This window comes from Euleptes europaea, chromosome 19 (genome assembly GCF_029931775.1).
Source record: "Euleptes europaea isolate rEulEur1 chromosome 19, rEulEur1.hap1, whole genome shotgun sequence".
Lineage (NCBI taxonomy): Eukaryota > Metazoa > Chordata > Lepidosauria > Squamata > Sphaerodactylidae > Euleptes > Euleptes europaea.
Window position 1 is genome coordinate 25,920,683 of NC_079330.1, and position 20,927 is coordinate 25,941,609.

Consider the following 20,927-nt stretch of genomic DNA (forward strand, 5'->3'; position numbering starts at 1 on the left):
TTAATATATCAAATTTGCTTTCCCCTTCCAACCCACAGCTAAAGGCAGGACTGGTTCCAATTCCCTTCACACAGACGCAAACGTAAGAAGAGCCCTCCATCCAGTCCAGCATCCTGTCCCACATGGTGGCAAACTAGCTACTATGGAGGGCCAACAACAGGGCATCGATGCCAGGGCCTTTGCCTGATGTTGCCTGCTGGCACTGGGATGCAGAGGTTGACTGCCTCTGAATGTGGAGGTTCCCTTTAGTCACCACAGCTAGTAGTCACTGATAGACTTCTCCTCCATGAATCTGCCCAAGCCCCTTTTCAAGGGGTCGATGCTTGTGGCCACCGCTACATCCTCTGCAGAGCCAGCATGGAGAAGTGATTAAGAGTGGCGGACTCTAATCTGGAGAACCAGGTTTGATTCTCCGCTCCTCCACATGAGCGGCAGGCTGTAATCTGAAGAACCAGATTAGATTTCCAGCACCTCCAAACGCAGCCTGCTGGGTGACCTTGGGCTAGTCACACTTCTCTTGGAACTCTCTCAGGCCCACCTACCTTACAAGGTGCCAGTTGTGGGGGTGAGGGAGTGGGGAAGGTGATTGTAAGCCACTTTGAGACTCCTTTCGGTTAAGAAAAGTGGGGTATAAAAACCAACTCTTCGTCTTCTGGCAGCGAATTCCACATTTGAAACACTCTTTGAAGTCACAGAATCATGGAAACAGAGTTGGAAGGGACCACCAGGGTCATCTAATCCAGCACCCTGCACAATGCAGGGAATTCACAACTACCTCCCCAATGCGCCCCCAGTGACGCCCAGAAGATGGCAAAAAAAAACCCTCCAGGATCCCTGGCCAATCTGGCCTGGAGGAAATAAGTGATTAAAGAAGTATTTCCTTTTCTTCTCCTGAATTTACTGCTCATCAACTTCTTTGGATTCCCTCTTCATCGGAAACCCCACTCTTGACCACAGCCTGAGGAGAGGCCAGGAAGCATGAGACCGACACAGGCAAAAGCCACACAGCACAAGAGCAGCAGTGAGAAACAGAAATCGAGCAGGCGATCTTATAAAATCCAACCCACGATCATTCACTTTGGTTTGCCTCACAAATAAGCCTTTTGTTTCTTTCACAGAAATGATATTCAATGGGACACAACGTCCAAAAACGCATCGTTTTCATGGAGAAAACTCAGCTGGAGGAAGCGGTGCAAAAACAAAGATTCCCAGGTTCACTTCTCATGAGGGAGAAACAAAATCCAAGTGGGGATAGTGGCGCGGAACCCGGCCAGCTGTTGAAATTCAATCTCATTCCTAACCCGTTCACAGAGACCAAATATGCAGGTAGTACACAGCACTTTTCAAATTGGGCAGGGGTCCTTAGAAGCTCGGGAGGGGCGCCACAACGAGACGATCCCCAAAAGACAGTTCGGCCAAAGTGGATCTTCTACGCTGCCCCCCAGAACAATGCAGGGGTAAAAGTAAACTAGAACGAGGTGCCAGTAATCTTCTGCTCTGAGCCACCTCAAAGGAAACACTAGGGGCATTTAAGTTACTTTTGCCACTGGCTGGGTGTGTTCTAGGTGACATACTCAGCTGACAAAGAAGTGCATAAAGGCCTAGTATGCATGTTGCAAGCGAAGCTGCGCCAAAGGTTGTTAAAGCACCTCAAGACAGGAGGAACCTTAAGATAAGGCAAGGTGCGGACTACTTTTTAACTCCCTTTCAGCCAGCAGAGATGCCAGCGAGCCAGAACAGCAGAGTAGCAATGCTTCAGTACAGGTCGTGGACTCGGCAGCACGGGACACCAAACCCTTCTTTAATGACAGTGGCTCATGAGCAATGAAAAAACATCCTGAGGTACTAAACATCCATGTATGTATATAATTTCCCTGTTAATATATTAAATTTGCTTTCCCCCCCCCCAACCCACAGTGAAAGGTAGGACTGGTTCCAATTCCCTTCACACAGGCACAAATGTCTTTCCCCCACCCCACCCACAGGGACCCTGTTATTCATGCTCCCCCAAAAGACCCTCTGACTCAGCCACCTGAGTCTCGGATAAAATAATCCAGTTTAATATCAAGGCAGCCCCAGCCTGGTGGAATAGTCTGCCTAGTGACATCAGGGCCCAGAGGGACCTTAAGGAGTTCTGCAGGACCTGTAAAATGGAACTATTCTGCCAGGCCTACAACGGAGGGCAGCCGCAAGTTTCATCCATTGTTACTGTACTCCCCATCCCTCCCCCCACTTCAGTATTTGTGGAGGGTGCGTGTGTCGTGGTTAAGAGTGGTGGTTTGGAGCGGTAGACTCTGATCTGGAGAACGGGGGTTGATTCCCCACTCCTCCACATGAGTGGCGGAGGCTAATCTGGTGAACTGGGCTGGTTTCCCCACTCCTACACATGAAGCCAGCTGGGTGACCTTGGGCTAGTCACAGCTCTCTCAGCCCCACCTACGGGAGTCCGTTGTGGGGAAGGTGACTGTAAGCCGGTTTGAGTCTTTCTTAAGTGGTAGAGAAAGTCGGCATATTAAACCAACTCTTCTTCTTCTTTCAAAATATGTGGTTTTAAAATGTTTTGCTCTGGTTTTATAGAACTAAGAGGTTGTTACCCGCCCTGAGCCTGGCCTTGGCTGGGAATGAGGGCAGGCTATAAATTCAAATAAATAAAATAAAATAAAGATGGGGGGCACTAAACTAGCAGGAATTTCCCCCGAACTGTGAATTTTTTCTCCCTCTCCAACAGACTCTTCCCTTTAGAATACTGCAACGCTTATTTTTCTTTTCGCCTTTTATTTTCCCTTAGATTCCCCATGTTCCTCATCTGGGCAACAACCAAGGGTAGCAAATCTAGGATTACATTGCTATATTGCAGTGTGGCTTGTTTTTTGCTCTCCATGCACCTTATCGCGTTGAGGGAATAAAGATTATTTGTTTCTGAGATTCTCTCGTTTTTTTCTTTCTTAATGAAAGCGCAGTATCATATGGGGACACGGGTGTACACCGGATTGCTCGGCCCCAAAATAATTACCCTGGTAATACAGTCCGTCCCTACCCAGGAAGAGAATGCTTTTCGCATTACAGGCCCAACACATGTTATCAATGTGGGTAACAAGCCTAGCTGAACTTAATGCCCAGCCGAGAATGTGAAGTCAGTGGTAGAGCATCTGCTTGGTATGCAGAAGGTTCCAGGTTCAATCCCCAACATCTCCAGTTAAAGCAGTGGTTCCCAACCTTTTTTTGACCAGGGACCACTAGGACTTTTTTGTTCGGTGCAGGGACCCCAAGGTTCAAAATAATTCCGAGAATTTGAAAATAAACTTTAATCATAACTGTTAAACATTAAACTTAGAATAATATTTGAATATATATTTTTATAATAGAGAACTTTTAATTGAAAATATTAATTTATTATGGGTTTATAACTTTGTTTCGCGGACCTTAATTTAGTTCTCATGGACCCCTGGGGGTCCACGGACCCCCGGTTGGGAACCAGTGAGTTAAAGGGACCAGGCAAGCAGGTGATGTGAAAGACCTCAGCCTGAGACCCTGGAGAGCCGCTGCCGGTCTGAGTAGACAATACTGACTTTGATGGACCAAAGGTCTGATTCAGTATAAGGCAGCTTCATGTGTTTATGTGTGCTCTACCCAACGGAAAGAAAGAAACCCGCACCCGCCTTTCTGACTCCCGTCCAATGGCTACAAACACACTCCCACGACTGATAAGAAGTAACAACTGACTTCATTTTCTTCCCTTATCATATAATGAGCAATGAAGGAGTGGCAAAAAGAGAAGGGTTTCTGCACTTCCCCTAATGGACTCATCTTGCCTCCGTTGTGGCTTCGCAACAGTCTGTTCTAGTTCATGGGAAATGTTTCTGACCCCCCCCCAGCTGGGTGCAATGTAAGGGGGGAGGGGCAGAGCTGAGTTGGGGGCACCTTTAGAGAACAGCAGGCCAGCCGGGAGCATAATGGCTGGGGATGGGCACCCCAATAATACGCCTTCATTCCACTATAACCCTTCTTCGCATAGGATCAAGGGTCTGGAAACCCTGAAGTATTTGCTCCTAACTGAGGCAGGCAGGCAGGCAGAGAAAACGAGAGAGAGAAAGAGAGAGAGATGATTGGAGGACCGAATGGAAGAGGGAGAACCATGTTGTAATGTTTTCCCTGTTTGGGAGAAATAAAGGGCATAAATGTCTTTAAAAAATTCTTTCAATTTGTATAATCAACATTTTATTTTTCATAACACAGGACTGGGAATGTTTTATTGAGATATTTCAGATTCAGATTTATTAATACGGCAAAGCCATTAAAATATTTAGATATTTATGCCCTTGGTTTCTCCCACACAGGGAGAATATTACAACATGGTTCTCCCTCTTCCGGTGGTTTGGAGTGGTGGACCGGGTTTGATTCCCCACTCCCTCCACCTGGGAGGAGGAGGCTAATCTGGTGAATCGGGCTGGTTTCCCCACGCCTCCACATGAAGCCAGCTGGGTGACCTTAGGCTAGTTACATTTTCTCAGCCTCACCTACCTCACAGGGTGTCTGTTGTGGGGAGGGAAAGGTGATTGTAAGCCGGTTTGAGTCTCCCTTGAGTGGTAGAGAAAGTCGGCATATAGAAACCAATTCTTCTTCTTCTTCCATTTTGTCCTCTAGTCAACAACCCTGTGAGGTAGGTGAGTTCGAATGTGAGAGTGACAGGCCCTGGGTCACCCAGAAAGCTTCCAGGATGGGTGGGGAGTTGAACCTGGGCTTCCCAGATCCTATCAGCTGCACCAAGCAGCTGGGCCTGGTGGAGGAGACATGTACCCAGGCGGCCTGCACTCCAGGGTTTCCTTTGGAAATGGAAGAGGACACGGTCCTTTAACACCCTTGGGAAGGCCATAAAGCAGCCCCGCCCCGCCCCCAGCTTCCGCAGGAGCTCTGGCTAGACCAATTTATTACCTGCAAGGAACACGCACACTTTCAACTCTGTCCTGATTTCCCAAGGCAGGGCGTAACACGGGGCTGCCTTCTCTCGTCCCCAGGTACGGGAAACCCTCCCTCGCAGCCAAGTCTATTGCACAACTTCAGGAAACTGGAAAGCCGGCTGGCAGTGAGCAGATTCCTCAGACCAGGCAGCCTTCTGAGTTAAGCTGTACAAAGCAAACCCCCCCCCCCAAAGATCTAGAACTGCCAGTTAAGAAGCAAGAGGGGCTTGGAAGCCAACGGGCTAGTAGGGAATTGTTGGGAAAGGCTCCCTGGCCCCTAGCTTGCTATGAGAGCCACAGATAATCAGATCTACATACCCTACAACTTCATCCATGTCCCTTTGACCCTTATCAGCATTCGAACCCATCGCCTCTCTGGGCTTCGCTCTCAATACCCCAAACAGGACACCCCCTCCCTTTGCCTCCTCCACAACCAGTTCTGCAACTCCGGTATCAAATCAGGGATACAGACTGTGCTCCTGTGCGGATATTCTGCCAGGCGTTCTCTTTCAAGGTTTCCTCCTCAGTGTAAGCCCAGGGAGTGTGCATATTTGCCAACAAAGGACAATGGCAGTCCGGACTCTACGCTGGGAACGAACGATACAATTTAGTACATTTGCTTGCACGGCCTTTGCAGAATTTATTCTGCTTCCAGGATCCAAGTTCTCAAATACCATGGACCTTTTTAGCAACTGCTACCAGGGATCAGAGGCCAAAGAGAGTTACTCTAAAAACCAAGGCAGAAATGTATTCTGGCTGCGCGAGTGGTAAAACATTTGAGGGTCGCTCTCCAGAAACAAAATTCTCTACCTGCATTGTTGGGGTGGGAAATCGCATTGCCGGTGCTGAATCGGGACTGGTGCGGGGGATGAAACACACCATTGTGTTGTTGTCTGGAAAGGCCCTCCTTTCTAGAGGGACAGCACCTGGATGCAAGCAACTTTTCCACCAAGAGAGAGTCTCCCGTTTAGCCAGAGGGGATCTGTCCTTCAGCGGTGAGACAAGGATGAAGTTGTACGAACCCCCACAAGCCACCAGCAATCCCTTCATCGTCTCCCAGGGCGGTCAAGTCTCAAGCTTGCTGATCTGGCGACGGCTCTCTCTCTCGGTAGACAAGAACCTCTCCCATGCATCTTCCAAGGTGGCCATCTGCCCCTCAAGGGTCGAAAGGCGTGCCCCCTGAGCCGCAAACTCCTTGGTGAGCCTTTCCACACTTATGGTGAGGCGGTGCAGCCGAGTACCCAAGCATCCCACGGCCAGGTGGCTCGTGCTGTCACAGAAGGCATTTCTGTGTTGGGGAGGGAGTCCCGCTGCCACCTTGACTTCTCCCGCTCCCAAAACAGTGGCTGGTTTGTTGAGAGAACGTGCCATTCCTGCTAGGCGAGACCCACCGCCAAACTGACTATGACCTAGTCGCGGGAGCTCCGCCATATTCTAGCTGCAGCTAAGCCATTTCCTTGCAAACTCCCCTCGCCCCTTCTAGGCAGCTGCGAACTTGGAAGAAGAAAGATAAGTTACAACCTCAGCCGCCATCATTCTTGCTGGGAAAAAGGAGCGGAAGGCACCTGCAAGCCTGAAAAGCTCATTACCCTCCCAGTCCTCTGGAGAAAAGGGGGGAAAACAGGGCTGCAAAGGCAAGTCAGAGCCCATTAGGCTGAGCACAGGACAGCTCGCAACCCGCTGGCAGGTGGCAGGGATGGGCCAAGCCATTTGGCTGCCCTCGCCTCTTGATCCCTTTATTGGATAGCGGGCTGAAGAAGATCCCAGGTAAAGTCTTAGCAGAAGCAGCCAAGCCCGGAACAGAGAAGAAAAAGGAAGCCCTTTTGCTTAAACAAGCAAGGGGCTGGAAACAAAAGCAAAATTGGCTGCAGCCCTACAGCTCCAGCGCTCTTAAAGACGGCCTTTGTGTGCCGTCAAGTCACAGCTGATTTATGGCGACCCCGTAAGGTTTTCAAGGCAAGAGACGTTCGGAGGGGGTTTGCCATTGCCTGCCTTCGGGTGGGCTGAGAGAGTTTGGAGAGAACTGTGACTGGCCCAAGGTCACCCAGCAGGCTTCATGTGGAGAGGTGGGGAGTCGAACCCGGTTCTCCAGATTAGAGTCTGCACTCTTAACCAATATGCCACACTGCTAAAAGATTCATTACAACATGAGAAATGCCCACCTCCTGTAAATCAATGAATTGAGGACCTTAAAGCTTTATTAATATTTTAAACGCACGGCATATATGCAACAATTGTGTATGGACTTATTTTCAGACATGTGGAAATCTACAGAAACTTTTGTGTAGATCTGGAACCACCGTTGTTATATTTTTGTTTCTACTTTATATATTTTTCTTTCTTTTTTTCCTTTTTAAATTAGTTGCTGGATTTTGAGTTCCCTCCCTTCTTGTTCTCTCCCCCCCCCATTTTTTTAAAGAAATAAAAAGCATTAAAAAGACACAAATTCCTTTGCCTTACAAGGAGACCAAAAATTTCACTCTACTGGTAATCTGGCAAGAGATTTTGTGAAACACTGCAGAGTCACCCAGACAGGTTACTGCAGGGGTCCTCAGCCTTTTTGAGCCTGAGGGCACATTTGGAATCCTGACACGGCATGGTGGGTGAAACGGTTGCCACAAAATGGCCAGCCACAAAATGATTGCTACAGCTTAACTTCAGTAACACAGTGCTGATCCTTGTGTTGTGGTGGTAGCTGCTGCCAAAGCAACATTTTTAAAAAATCAACACAGCCAATCTCCAATAGTCAATCAGAAGCCTTGCTGGGAAAAAGAAGAAGAAGAGTTGGTTTTTATATGCCAACTTTCCCTACCACTTAAGGGAGACTCAAACCGGCTTACAGTCACCTTCCCTTCCCCTCCCCACAACAGACACCCTGTGAAGTAGGTGAGGCTGAGAGAGTGCGACTAGCCCAAGGTCACCCAGCTGGCTTCATGTGTAGGAGTGGGGGGAAAAAATCCAGTTCTCCAGATTAGCCTCCGCCGCTCATGTGGAGGAGTGGGGAATCAAACCCGGTTCTCCAGATAGGACTCCACCGCTCTTAACCACTATACCACGCTGACCTACCTGATCCCACCCACTTCCTAAAAACACTTGGTAGGTGCCAGGAAAGGTGTTGGTGGGTCCCATGGTTGCCATGTTGGGGAACCCTGAGAAACTGGATAAACTGAGGTTTATTAGTATTGGTAAGAATGAACCCCCACCCCCTTTTTCAGTGGCCATGCAGGTACATCAGCGCTTCTGGCGACAGTGGGATTCACAAAGCCATTTAAACATGTCTGTTCCTTTAACAATCAAAGAGCATCTATCTGGAGCAGAGCTGGCGTCCTAATTTGCCCATCAGGGTAGGAAACAGCATTTCAGGTCACTAGGCACTGCAGCAAATTCACCAAGAAAATAGCTGGATCGGAGCCAGAGTCATTACAGACTTCCAACTCGCCGATTAGGAATGGTGAATAAGCCAACCAAAGAATGGATAACGGGCCTCCTGGGTAATCATCAGAGGGCAGGGCTTTGCCAATAAAGGCAACTGAAAATATCCGGAGAACTGCGCTCAACAAGAGATGAAAGGCGGGTCCGGGTTTCTTCTACATCTGCTCAGTGGCCCACAAGGATCATTCTCCAAGCAAATTATGGAAGCCCGCACACATTCTCTCAGTCAAACGGATCTCCAAGGGCTAGAAATCGAACACCGAAAAAGAAGGATCTATGCTGAATAAAGCCAAGGTAACATAAACAACAGCATAGGCGGCCAAAAAGATACTAAAAAACAACATCAAATAAAAGGTTAACTATGAGCAATTTTACTGATGACTACTATGGTATGCTCAAACGTATAAAAAACACTCTAAAGACCAACAAAATACTCAAAAATAACTATTGCATAGTAGAAACCGTAATAAAATACATTCCAATATCAGCCGGTTCAATAGTCGAACCATCAATGTCCATATAGTGAACAGACAAAAGCAACATCAGTAGGGTCACATGAAGAGATATGTAGTTCCAAGGCAGGGACGGGGTGTCTAGATCATTTTGCATTCTTAGCAACTTTATTTAAAGAAAAGGCTGATGAATTCTTCACATGAAATGGCGGAATGATCTAGATGCTCTAGTTACTTTTTAGAGTGTTTTTTTGTAAGTTTGAGCATACAATAGTAAAGGTAAAGGTCCCCTGTGCAAGCACCGGGTCATTCCTGACCCATGGGGTGACGTCACATCCCGACATTTACTAGGCAGACTTTGTTTGCGGGGTGGTTTGCCAGTGCCTTCCCCAGTCATCTTCCCTTTACCCCCAGCAAGCCGGGTCCTCATTTGACCAACCTGGGAAGGATGGAAGGCTGAGTCAACCTGGAGCCAGCTACCTGAAACCGACTTCCGTCGGGATCGAACTCAGGTCGTGAGCAGAGCTTGGACTGCAGTACTGCAGCTTACCACTCTGCAGCACGGGGCTCCAATATTAGTAGTCATCAGTAGAATTGCTCACAGTTAACCTTTTATTGGATGCTGGTTTTTGGTACAGTATCTTTTTAGCCGCTTATGCTGTTGTTTATATAAAACGAACACAGCACATAGCGACACGCATGCCCCAGATTCAAACCCAGTCTGCGCATGCAAGAGAACGAGGCGATGCCACCATGAGATGGTACGGCACAGTCGAGTGTCATGGCTTCAGACCACAGACAGAGGATACCACCTTTGAACATCCTTCCACATGGAAAGAAAAACCCTGCAAGTAAGAACTAGCGCACTAGTGACGAAGATCTCAGCTTGCCCCCTCCCAGTGTGCCGGTTTTCTATCTGCAGAGTTTTTTTCATAGAGCAGATGGTTGCAAATCATCCCCCCACCACCACCTGCAGTGGTATAGTCCAGTCACCCCTTCTCTATGGGGCAACTTCTTCCTCTACCTCACCCCCCTTTTTTATATTTAATTTTTTTATTGTTTTCATAGAAGATGGATTACATTGTTTCAATGTTACAACAAGAAAAGAAAAATAGTAATGTTCAGTTTACCCATTACCTCTACTTTATAACCCTCCATCCCCCATCACCCCCCTTCACCTGTGAGCGACTCCCGTTGATTAATCTCTTAGATTTATACTTTAACTTATCTTACCCTATACTTATTTTACTTACAACCCCTTCATCATTTTTGTAAAATCTACCTTTGCTGTTTTTGCCCAATATATACATGTTTTTGCCATTGTTTCTTAAATTCTTCTATATCTTTTCCTTTCTAACTATTTGTAATTTTATCCATTTGTATATAGTTAATCATTTTGTCTCACCAATCTTTCATATGAAGTTTTTTTTCCCCTTTCAAGGATTTAGCAATTACCAATCGCGCTGCTGCAAAGCTATACTGACAAACTGCTTTATCTTCCTTTTTAATATCTTTCGGGAATAAACCTAATAAACAAGTTTCTGGTTTTTCCTTTATATTACTGTGTATCAAATTCCCCGTTTCCGTAATTACTCTTTTCCAAAAAATTTTGATTCTGCCGCACTTCCACCAGGCATTTATATCTCCAGCATTTATCTGAAATTGTTTTGTCTATCTCTGCCAATATGTGCACAGAAGAATGTGGCAGGTTCCAGAGTTAGGGGAGAGGGTCATCCAGTATCAGGAAAAAAAACCTAATAAAACTAAGGAAGACAGCTGAAGTGAAGTGCAGAGACCGCAGAGAAGGGATCCCAGTAGATCCTGGCCGGGGGAGTGAGTGGGTTGTAACAAGGGTTACCATCTCCGGGTTGGGAAATACCTGGAGATTTTGGGGGTGGAGCCTGAGGAGAGCAGGGTTTGGGGAGGGGAGAGACCTCATCAGGGTATAATGCCATAGATTCCACCTTCCAAAGCAGCCATTTTCTCCAGGTGAACTGATCCATTGCCTAGAGACCAGCTGTAATTCCCAAAGATCTCCAGCCACCACTCGGAGGTTGGCAACCCAAGTTGCAACAAACCTCAGACCCTGATTTTTGTTCTGAAAGCCAGGCTCTGGCCTGCAAAGGCTATTTATGCATGGGGGGGGGTCGCTTGGATTTGCTGCTCTCTAGATGCACATTTTTTCCCATCTAAATTCTCGAAACTCAAAAATAAGCCTCCATGCAGAGCATTCAGATGGGGGAAATGTGCATCTAGAGAGTGGCAAATCCAAGGCAAAACCTCCCATGCATAAATGGCCAAAGAGTGCATCTGAACAGGAACAAAGTGCGTAAGCAATCAAAGCCAGGGCAAGTGCATCTAGGGGAAGAGGACAAGGCTGCCAGGCCAGAGCGTTTGCCTTGCAGAAGGTGAGAGAGAGAACACCCCAGAACCTCTCATTTTGCAAACACAGATACCATGGAAGGAACTGGGAGGCAGGGGACAACAACAGAAAAAGGTCATGAAGGGATATACTGTAGCCTACTTTACTACACACTATGAGAGCCAGTGTGGTGTAGTGGTTAAGGTGTCGGAATAAGACTTGGGAAACCCAGGTTCAAATCCTCACTCGTGCCATGGGATCACTGCGGTTGAACCAAAGTTTAAATCACAATATGTCAGGTTGAGAGGGGAGGCAAAATGGCAACACAGCAACAACCTTAGTCAGAACTGCCTCCGATATTATTGTTCTTTTTCTCTGTCTTTTCATCTAAATTGGGTTTTATGAAGTACACTTGGAGATAATAGTTATCTGAGAGGGTACCCTGGCCTTGAGAGAGGATTGCAGCTGTAAGAAGCAGGGAGAGACGTGAGTACAAGCTTTTGAGATGGGTGTTAGGAAACAGCAGCATTCTACACCAGAGCAGACTGATTCCAAGACTGGGAAACAACTGAGAATGAATCAATTTCTTAAAGAAATGGACTTGGAAACTTCTACAAGTAAATATACAAGCATATTTCCCACTAACAAGAAGAAGAAGAGCTGGTTTTTATATGCCAACTTTTTCTACCACTTAAGGCAGAATCAAACAGGCTTACAATCACCTTCCCTCCCCCTCCCCACAACACACATCCTGTGAGGTAGGTGGGGCTGAGAGAGTGTGACTAGCCCAAGGTCACCCAGCTGGCTTCATGTGGAGGAGTGGGGAAACAAATCCAGTTCATCAAATCCCTGGCACAAGAAATTTTAGAGACCTGTGATCAGGAAATTATTCTACAAGCATTTCCCACTCAGCAAGACCAGTCGCTCTGCCAAATGCAAATCTCGCCTTTACCTGATGAATATCCTCAGGAGATTGTACAATAAAGTGACTTTTTGCTAAATTAGTGACAGACAGAGCAGTTAAAAGGAAAAGACTTCCCAATCGAAGATACTGATTTTAATCAATTTTTAATGACAAATGAGGGAGTCCCGGAAGAGTCCTCTTCAGAATGACTGTCATCTGCAAGCTGTAAGTTGTCAACGATTTCACGAAATATTGCTGGACGGGGTGCCAAGAATGCATGTTGCCATTTCCCCCCCATGCCCAGCACTTTCCCTGTACTTCAGCTGAGCATGGATGTCACCTTCTTCAAGGTGCAATGGACCAAGATGCTACACCTAGGAAACCATCTCCTCTCATTCTGGACGATTAACCAGTTGTTTGTGGAGGTCGTTCACAGCCCTGCTACTTAAGATCCTCATGGTGCCAGGAATGGAAGCTGGAACCTTTTTCATTCAAAGCAGCTCTTCAGCTGCTGAGCTCTGAACTTCACAGGGTGTAGAGTGCCTTTTTGCTTGAAACTGACACTACATTCATGAATCAAGGAGGAATATATAAAGCAGAACGCTTATGTGAAGCTCTCTGGGTAACCAAACCAACATCAGTAGGGATGGATTCTTGACCAGTGAACAAACCCAGAACCCATTGTGATGTCGGCTCATGCCCTTGCCTGCCTTGTCAGCTGGGCGCCCAGTCCCAACTGTCAACGGACGGTGTTCAACTGTCAACTGACGGTGGGACTATCCATCAGAAAATAGCGCCATTAAAACTTCTGAAATATCAAACTGTACCATATCTACAGTTCATCTGAGAAAGGGTACACAGCACAAAACATAGCAATGGCAGAGAAAATGATACAACGTCAGGAAGGAGGGAGGGAGGAGGCGACCCATAAAGAGAGTATGATCCATGAGCTAGGAGGGGCTGCAGATGAACCTTTCATCCGTGACACCAAGGAGGAGTTTGGGCCTCAATCAGGGGAGAGCGTAGAGGAGAAGTCGGAGCCCACTGTCAACGATCCGCAGCACCGGGGAAAAGAGGGAGAGGAGGCCCTTCACGAATGTCCAAAGGTGGAACTAGAAAGGGCTGTGGATGAACCTCTACTTTGCGACTCCCAGGAAGAGATTTGGCCTTGACCAGCAGAAAAGCATGAACACCTGGAGGTCATAGTCAACGTGGTTTGTCAACGAGGAATAGTCAACGAGGAAAAGTCGGAGCACGCTGTAAACGATCCACAGCAAGGGGAAAAGAGGGAGAGGAGGCCCTTCAGGGAAGTCCAAAGGTGGAACTAGAAAGGGCTGTGGATGAGCCTCTCCTTTGCGACTCCCAGGAAGAGATTTGGCCTTGACCAACAGAAAAGCATGAACACCTGGAGGTCATAGTCAACGTGGTTTACTCAGTTTACAGCCTTGAAAACTACGAGCCAGTGACCAAGAGCCCAAGAACACCGAGGCCAGCGTCTCCTGAAGAAAAATACTTGAAGCAGGACAGCTGTTACCTAACCGACATCGAAGACCTCCCGCACGACTCTGGCGCCTCCTTCGGATACTTTCCCTACTACCACACAGCCAGCCAGCAACCCCCATTCCGGCCTGAGGGGTGCGATTCTCCCCTCAGCGAGAAACCTTTGAAGCGCTGGGGCAGCGGTGAGACCCCAGCCGTGACAGAAGGTGGAAAGGGGACCCCGCCGGCCGGCCCCTCAATGGGTTCTCGCCAGTCCACGTCGCCACAGAGCCTGAATCACTGCCTCCTGTGCCTCAGGAACGTCCTCAAGAGGTCCACCAAGGTATCTCCAGAACCTTCCGCCTCACCACGGAGTCAGAGGGGCCGATGGAATGTGGGCGGACGCCTGCAACGGTGGATCAAGAAGCACAGGGGACGCGGGCATCCCCACCCCTCCTGAGGGTGCCAGAGGAAATTCGGCAGGCAGGGACTGCTGCTGAACACTTTAATTAATTATTATTGTAATTATTATTCCCTTAACGTTTGTTTATTACAGTATTGATATCTTTATTATTACAATATTTATTATTATGGTGTTAATATGTTAGAAAAGTATTTACTGTTCTATCATTGTTGTTAGAATTCAGTATTTATTCTTTTCTGAATAAAAGTAGCGATTTAAAGTCTATTTCACCGACTGCTAATGACGAGTTTTTATTAATAGCATTCGATTCTAACTGTGTCATTATTATTAGTAATAAAACTTTCAAAACTCGCTCCATGGAAGCTTCCAGGGTGACCTTGGGCCAGTCACACACTCTCAGCCCTGACCCTGGCTAGTATTCGGATGGGAGACCTCCAAGGAATACCAGGGTCATGACGCAAAGGTAGGCAATGGCAGACCACCTCCCAACATCTCTTGCCTTGAAAACCCCACCAGGGGTCACCATAAGTCAGCTGTGACTTGACAGCACAAAAAAAAACTTAATATATTGGATGCTGTGGAACACAGGCAGGGCAATGCTGCTGAAGATGTCTTGTTTGTGGGCTTCCTAGAGGCACCTGGTTGGCCACTGAGTGAACAGACTGCTTGACTTGATGGACCTTGGTCGGATCCAGCATGGCTTTTATGTTCTTATACCAGGGGTGTCGAACTCATTCGTTATGAGGGCTGGATATGACATGTCACTTGGTCGGGCCTGGCCACACCTCGCCAGCCGAGATCGACAGTGGGGGGGGTGGGGTGGCTGGCTCACGGGCCAGATAAGAGTTCTCAAGGGGCCGGATCTGGCTTTATAATTTGACACCCCTGCCCTATACACTATACTAAACTACTGTGAATAGCTTGCTGTCAAGTAGTATCCTACTATGTAATTTTGCATCATTTAACGAGTCACATTAATACTTATGCTTTGCTTCAGTTCTGTTTTTAGACTTCCGGTTGGTTCAACAACCCTAATCCTATTGCATTGTTTATAGAATGTCCCATCCTGTTGACTGCATTCGACTCCCTTGGTGTCATCTGACTTGAGTCCCAGTGAAAAGGAGAAACCAAAGGGGTTGAGCTAAGCACTATCTAATACAGCAACCAATAAATCTATTGTTGTTAGATATTGTGCACAATCGTATTTAAAAACACAGGGCTTCCTAAAAAGCACAAAGTTACAAATATTACCAACACACAACAGTTGATGTAAGTACACAAAATGACCAAAATCTGACTAGATGCGTTTCGGCCTTTTACAGGCCTTCCTCGGCGGTGCAAAATATATAAGAAAACTAGATTTATTGGTTGCTCTATTAGATAGTGTTCAGCTCAACCCCCTTGGTTTCCCCTGACTTTCAGGTTGCATTTCTTTGTTCCCCTTTTTCTTCAGTTGAAGAAGAAGAGCTGGTTTTTATATGCTGACTTTCTCTACCACTTTAGGGAGACTCAAACCTGCTTACAATCACCTTCCCTTCCCCACAACAGACACCCTGTGAGGTAGGTGGGGCTGAGAGAGTGTGACTAGCCCAGCTGGCTTCATGTGTAGGAGTGGGGAAACAAATCCAGTTCACCAGATTAGCCTCTGCCGCTCACGTGGAGGAGTGAGGAATCAAACCCGGCTCTCCAGATCAGACTCCACCGCTCCAAACCACCGCTCTTAACCACTACACCCAATGTGGTCCCAGTGAGAAAGGAAGACCACCAATAACTTAATTTTTTTTTAATGAATAAATTTCCTTAGAGGGTTTGAGGAAGCAAGCTCAGCAACGTTTGTGAATCTTGGGTGCAGTTCATCACGGTGGGGGGGGGGGTGAACGGATATTGGGCTCCACACCCCAGTCCTGCAAAGTGCCAACCGCTCTCAGAGCACAGTTAATGCCGGAGGTTCCCACTGTCAACGGGCATCAACAAGAGCCCGAGAAGGAAAAGCCGGTTATTCTTTGCTCGCCAGCACAAAGGGATGCCTGTTGCCCTCGGTTATGCAGCACATAAGGGGGGGGAGAGAGGGACAAGCCTGGTGTGGTCCCCTTTGTGAGGCTGCCCTGCGTGCTGGCGCGAGGCGTCTCTACTCCTCATCGGTCACTCCACACAACAAGAGCGTGGATCCTCCGCAGGACCACCTTGTTCACAGGGGGCGGAGGGGGCAGCCGCTCTCCCGAGCGGCAGGCGTTGTGCCAGAGCGGCTGACTTCACCAGCCTGCCAAAGGCAGGTGCTGCCCGCTGTCAGCTGCCCGCTTCTCGAAAACAAACAGGCCGAGAGCAAAACCACCACGGGGAAAACAAAAGCGCACACAAGAGCCGTGCAGGGCTTTGCAAATGCCGCAGAAGTTGGCACGTCGCTCTCTCCGGAACCTCCTGGGGCCTTGGAGACTCCCAAGGGATCCCGCAGACTCCAGTCCCGTGAGTCACTCCCCAGTAAGGCAGGCGCAGTGAGAAAGCATGAGCCGACAAGGAACGATTGAGCCACACCATTCATGAAGTGCTTCATTTGTAATATTAAAACCTATAGCAGATCCTGGCATATCTTATAAAGGGAACAGGGTTGTATTTTTAATGTTCTATTGCATTGCTTATTGAAGCATTGCAGTGTTTTTACTGTATTTTTAAACAAACTGTAATCTGCCTGGAGTCTCAGTGAGAAAGATGAACTAATGGAATGGAATTTCAAGGAGTGCAAATGTTTAGAGCTCTCTGTCTTTCAGATATTGGGCACTTTCCCAGCTGTGCTTATAGGAAACTAACTGCACCATCCGAAGCAGTTACACCCCCCCAAAACCTACTGACGTCAATATACTTAGAAGCATGTAATGCTACTTAGGAAGGCACTCCCAAACTCCATTTGTATGCCTAAATGTATAGTTTTATATGCTGAGTTACTTAGAAGCATGTAATGCTACTTAGGACGGCACTCCCAAACTCCATTTGTATGCCTAAATGTAGTTTTATATGCTGAGTTACAAATGATACATTTTATGCTGTTAAAGCGGTAAAATTGGTTTAGGTTTGATAACAAAAGGAACTATTGCATATAATGAAATTTCAGCCCAAATCTGTTGTGTCCACTCCCCCCAGAAAACAGTTTTCCCCCAGTTTTAAAATCTCTAGTAATGTTACATCTCTACATCTACCTTATACCTACTTATATGTTCTATAATCCTGCCTCCCAGCACCTATACTATATATAAGCATCCCTCCCCAGCAGTTTATCTGGCATATGATGCCAGGAAGAAATGCACCAACGGGTTTCCTCATGCCAGACAGTCTCAGATACTGTGCACTTGAGAGGTTCTGAGGTACACTAGCAATATATGTGTGGCTAAATCATTAACCAAGGGACAGCCAACAGAATGTGGGTCATCTGCCCATTATGCCACTGCTTACGCCTCTCTGCAGGTACTCAAAGTCTTTATTGCTATTTATAAAAGATGCCCAGCAACCACACACAATCCCTCCGTGGGCCAGTGCTCCTGTTCAGGTACACAGGTCTGTAGGGAAGATCAACTCAGCTACACACCAGATCTCCCCCTGCCCTGAAACCAGGGCCAACAAAACCTGAAGCAGCAAGTGAAGTTTAATCCTCTGGAGGTTATATCGGCTAAGAAAGGAAGACCTGTATCCCGAAGGATGTTTATTCGGAAAAGAGAGAGGTAAAAATGTTCGGAGTAAAGAAAGAAACTGAAGAAGAAGAAAAGTTGGTTTTTATATGCCAATTTTCTTTACCTTTCAAGGAGAATAAAACTGGCTTACAATCTCCTTCCCTTCCTCTCCCCACAACAGACACCTTGTGAGGTAGGTGAGGCTAAGAGAGTTCGGAGAGAACTGTGACTAGCCCAAGTTCACCCAGCTGGCTTTATGTGTAGGAGCGGGGAAACGTACCCGGTTCATCAGATTAGAGTCCACCACTCTTAACCACTACACCATACTGGTTCATTCATTCGAGCAACAGTCACATACTTGCCTCCCCACTCCCCCACCCCCCACCCCGGTCGCTTGTAGTATTAGAAGAGATTGTTCCTCTTTTACAGGTCCCTCCAGTGCTCAGGCCTCATTTAGCTCAACACCACCCGGAAGAGAAGGTCTGCTTCTTTGGTAGCACTCGAAAGCGTCCCTTGCCTCATTCACAGTTGCCAAAGCCAGCCACAAGGACTAATCTTGCTCAGCTTTGGCAACTGTCGCATCCCACAATCGACCCAATCAACATCCTTTCCTTGGCTCCTGACCCAATCCAAGACTGTACTCAATAACCTCCCCTAAATGCTGGCGACATGGTCACAACTCTGCTTCTTCACATGATGTAGGAAGTACAGGTTGAGTATCCCTTATCCGGACTGCTGGGAACCAGAAGTGGTCCGTATTTCGGATCTTTCCATATTTTGCCATATTTTGGAATTTTCCAGATACATAATGAGATATCTTGGGGATTGGACCCAAGTCTAAACACAAAATTCATTTATGTTTTATATATGTTTTACATATACTTTATACACTTGGCCTGAATGTAATTTTAAACAATATTTTTAATCATTTTGTGGACACTGAACCATCAGTGGCACTGCTGAAGGCCTGTGAGTAAGGACTGCACGCCGGCTCAAAAGGTCCAGTTTTCGGATCAGTCCAGATATCAGATGTCCGGATAAGAGATACTCAACCTGTACTCCATTCTGGGTGGAAGGAGGTATCCAAATAATCATGGTTTTAGGAACCAACCTCCAGTTCACCAACACGACTGCCCTAATGGGGTATAGAAGCTCTATTTCATGCAGCATCCTGAGGGCAAAAACATTGGCTGCCTCGCCACCAGGATGTGTCCCCATGCTTGATAATGAAGTGCACACTCTGAATGTAATGCCAGCCCGATCCAGAAAGAATTATTTTACCTACACTCATCAGATGTGTGCTTATACACTTCTACATATAGTTTAGCAACTCTTACTTGGATTACATCTTATAATATATACCCAGGCTGGCACTAAATGATTATATTTGTACTTGAAATTTTATGCATGCAAAATATATCGTATTAGACCACTGAAGAAGGCCTGAGGGCCAAAACCCGTTTGGCATGTGGTTTTAGACTGTCAGCCCTGTATCTGCTGCCACACGGGCTTGTTTTTAATATATGCATAAGCTCTCTATAATCAGTATTTTCCATTGTTTCATTTAGGTCTTGTTTCACCCAACCTTTTGGTCACCCCATTCCATACACCCATAAGGACAAAAGAGCTAACCTCCCGCTTCACGTTTGAGCTTGTTTAATACTGGAGACAGCAATTGATGGAGTCAGATTGTGCTGTACAGGCAGCCTGAAGGCAGAGTCAGAAAGCAGGGACCAGGTTTTTCCACAGTGGTAGAGGGCAAATCTGCACATGCCTCACCCCCAGTTTCTGGACACTGTCTTGGTTTGTTCCTTATTTATGTTGCCACACCTCCCCCTTAGCTTTTCTTTTCATACATTCAAACTTTGAACAAATAGAGTCCACTAACAGAGCCCAGCATACACCCCCACACACAATGGACCTCCAGGTGAGTTTAGGTCTGTTGGCCCAGCTGCAAAGAGAAACAGACCAATGTATCGCCACCCCACCCACTGTGCTCACAAGTAAAGCTGATACTCACATCAAAGGCTGCTCGACAACGGCCCTCCCCACTCCTCAGCCAGCAGCGACTCAGTTCGCTCAGCTCCAGGATAGGTTGCACTTTAAGACGCACCGTCTCCCCCGACTGCCGGATCATCTCCACAATCTCATCCCGGGACTTATTCTCCACATTGCGGGTGTTGATCTCCACCAATCGGTCCCCTGGCACCAAGCCTAGAGCCAGATCCTTGGTGCCGGCCCCAGGCTCAGCGAAATGCACCACCCGCCTGTAGACCTGCCCGTCCGCGGTCCTGTCCAACATGGTGGTGCGGCGCAACGAGAAGCCGAAGTCGCCCGTGTTGCGCCGCTGCAGCTCCAGCTGTCTGGGAACCGGGGGCTCTGGGGGCACCACAGCAGGGAGCTTCAGCTCAGCTGGGAATCTCTTGCTGACCACCTCGGGCAACCTGGCTCGGGAGGCAGACACAAACGGGGGACGCATAGGCCCTGGGGGCACACCCTGCTTGGCGAGTTGAGTCTCCAGTGTCCGCGTCTCCACCTGCGGGGAAGGGGCGGCCGAGTGTTCGGATGGCGTGGAGGTTTCCGAGGTGCTTTCGTCACGGCTCTTCTGTGAGAAAGAGAACCTCTTGACGATTATCTGGGAGTTCTGCTTGGCCAGCGAGCCAAACTTGGCAGCCCGCTGGAGCACAGACCCCTTGAAGGTGGTGTCGTCCACTTTGAGGTCGTCGCTGGAGCTGGCCGTGCTGAGGTGCCCGGAATCCAGGATCACACTCCCCCGATTGCTGTCTGAGTCGATATCGGTCAAATGCAGTTCCGAGCCACTGGCCACCTTGATGGGGATGGGGTTGGAGATCTCCAGCCGAGCCTTCGAATCCCTCTTGGAGGACCGGTTGATGTTGAAAAAGCCCCTGCGCATGCTCATCTCCTCCAGGCTCTTCAGCTCGGCCGCTGACATCCGCTCCTTTTTCTCCTTCTTGTCCTTTTTGTCCCTTCTGGACCCCTCTCGGTCCTTTTTTATCAAGTTAAACATGATGGAAGGGTCTCTCGGGAGATGTCCCGGTAGGAGTTAGCAGCCGGTGGCCCCAAATTTCTTGATCCCACCGGCGTCTCTGCAACAGAACGCAAAAACATGAAAAACTCAGCCTCGCAAACAAGTTCACAAGAGGAAACAGCCCACAAAAAATCCTATTAGTCTATTATATGAACACATGAAGCTGCCTTCTACTGAATCAGACCCTTGGTCCATCAAAGTCAGTACT

General features: G+C 47.7%; 1 protein-coding gene across 2 annotated transcripts in view; it reads right to left on the reverse strand.

Moving 5' to 3' along the window:
• The window catches only part of MYO18A (myosin XVIIIA), a 171,847-nt gene extending 151,136 nt beyond the window's left edge, over nt 1-20,711 (reverse strand). For both annotated transcript variants that reach the window (XM_056865417.1, XM_056865416.1), the window contains exon 1: nt 19,691-20,711. In XM_056865417.1, coding sequence (XP_056721395.1) covers nt 19,691-20,698 — 1,008 coding nt within the window. In that variant the 5' untranslated portion in view covers nt 20,699-20,711. The remainder of the gene's footprint in view (nt 1-19,690) is intronic.
• Nucleotides 20,712-20,927: the final 216 nt, after the last annotated feature.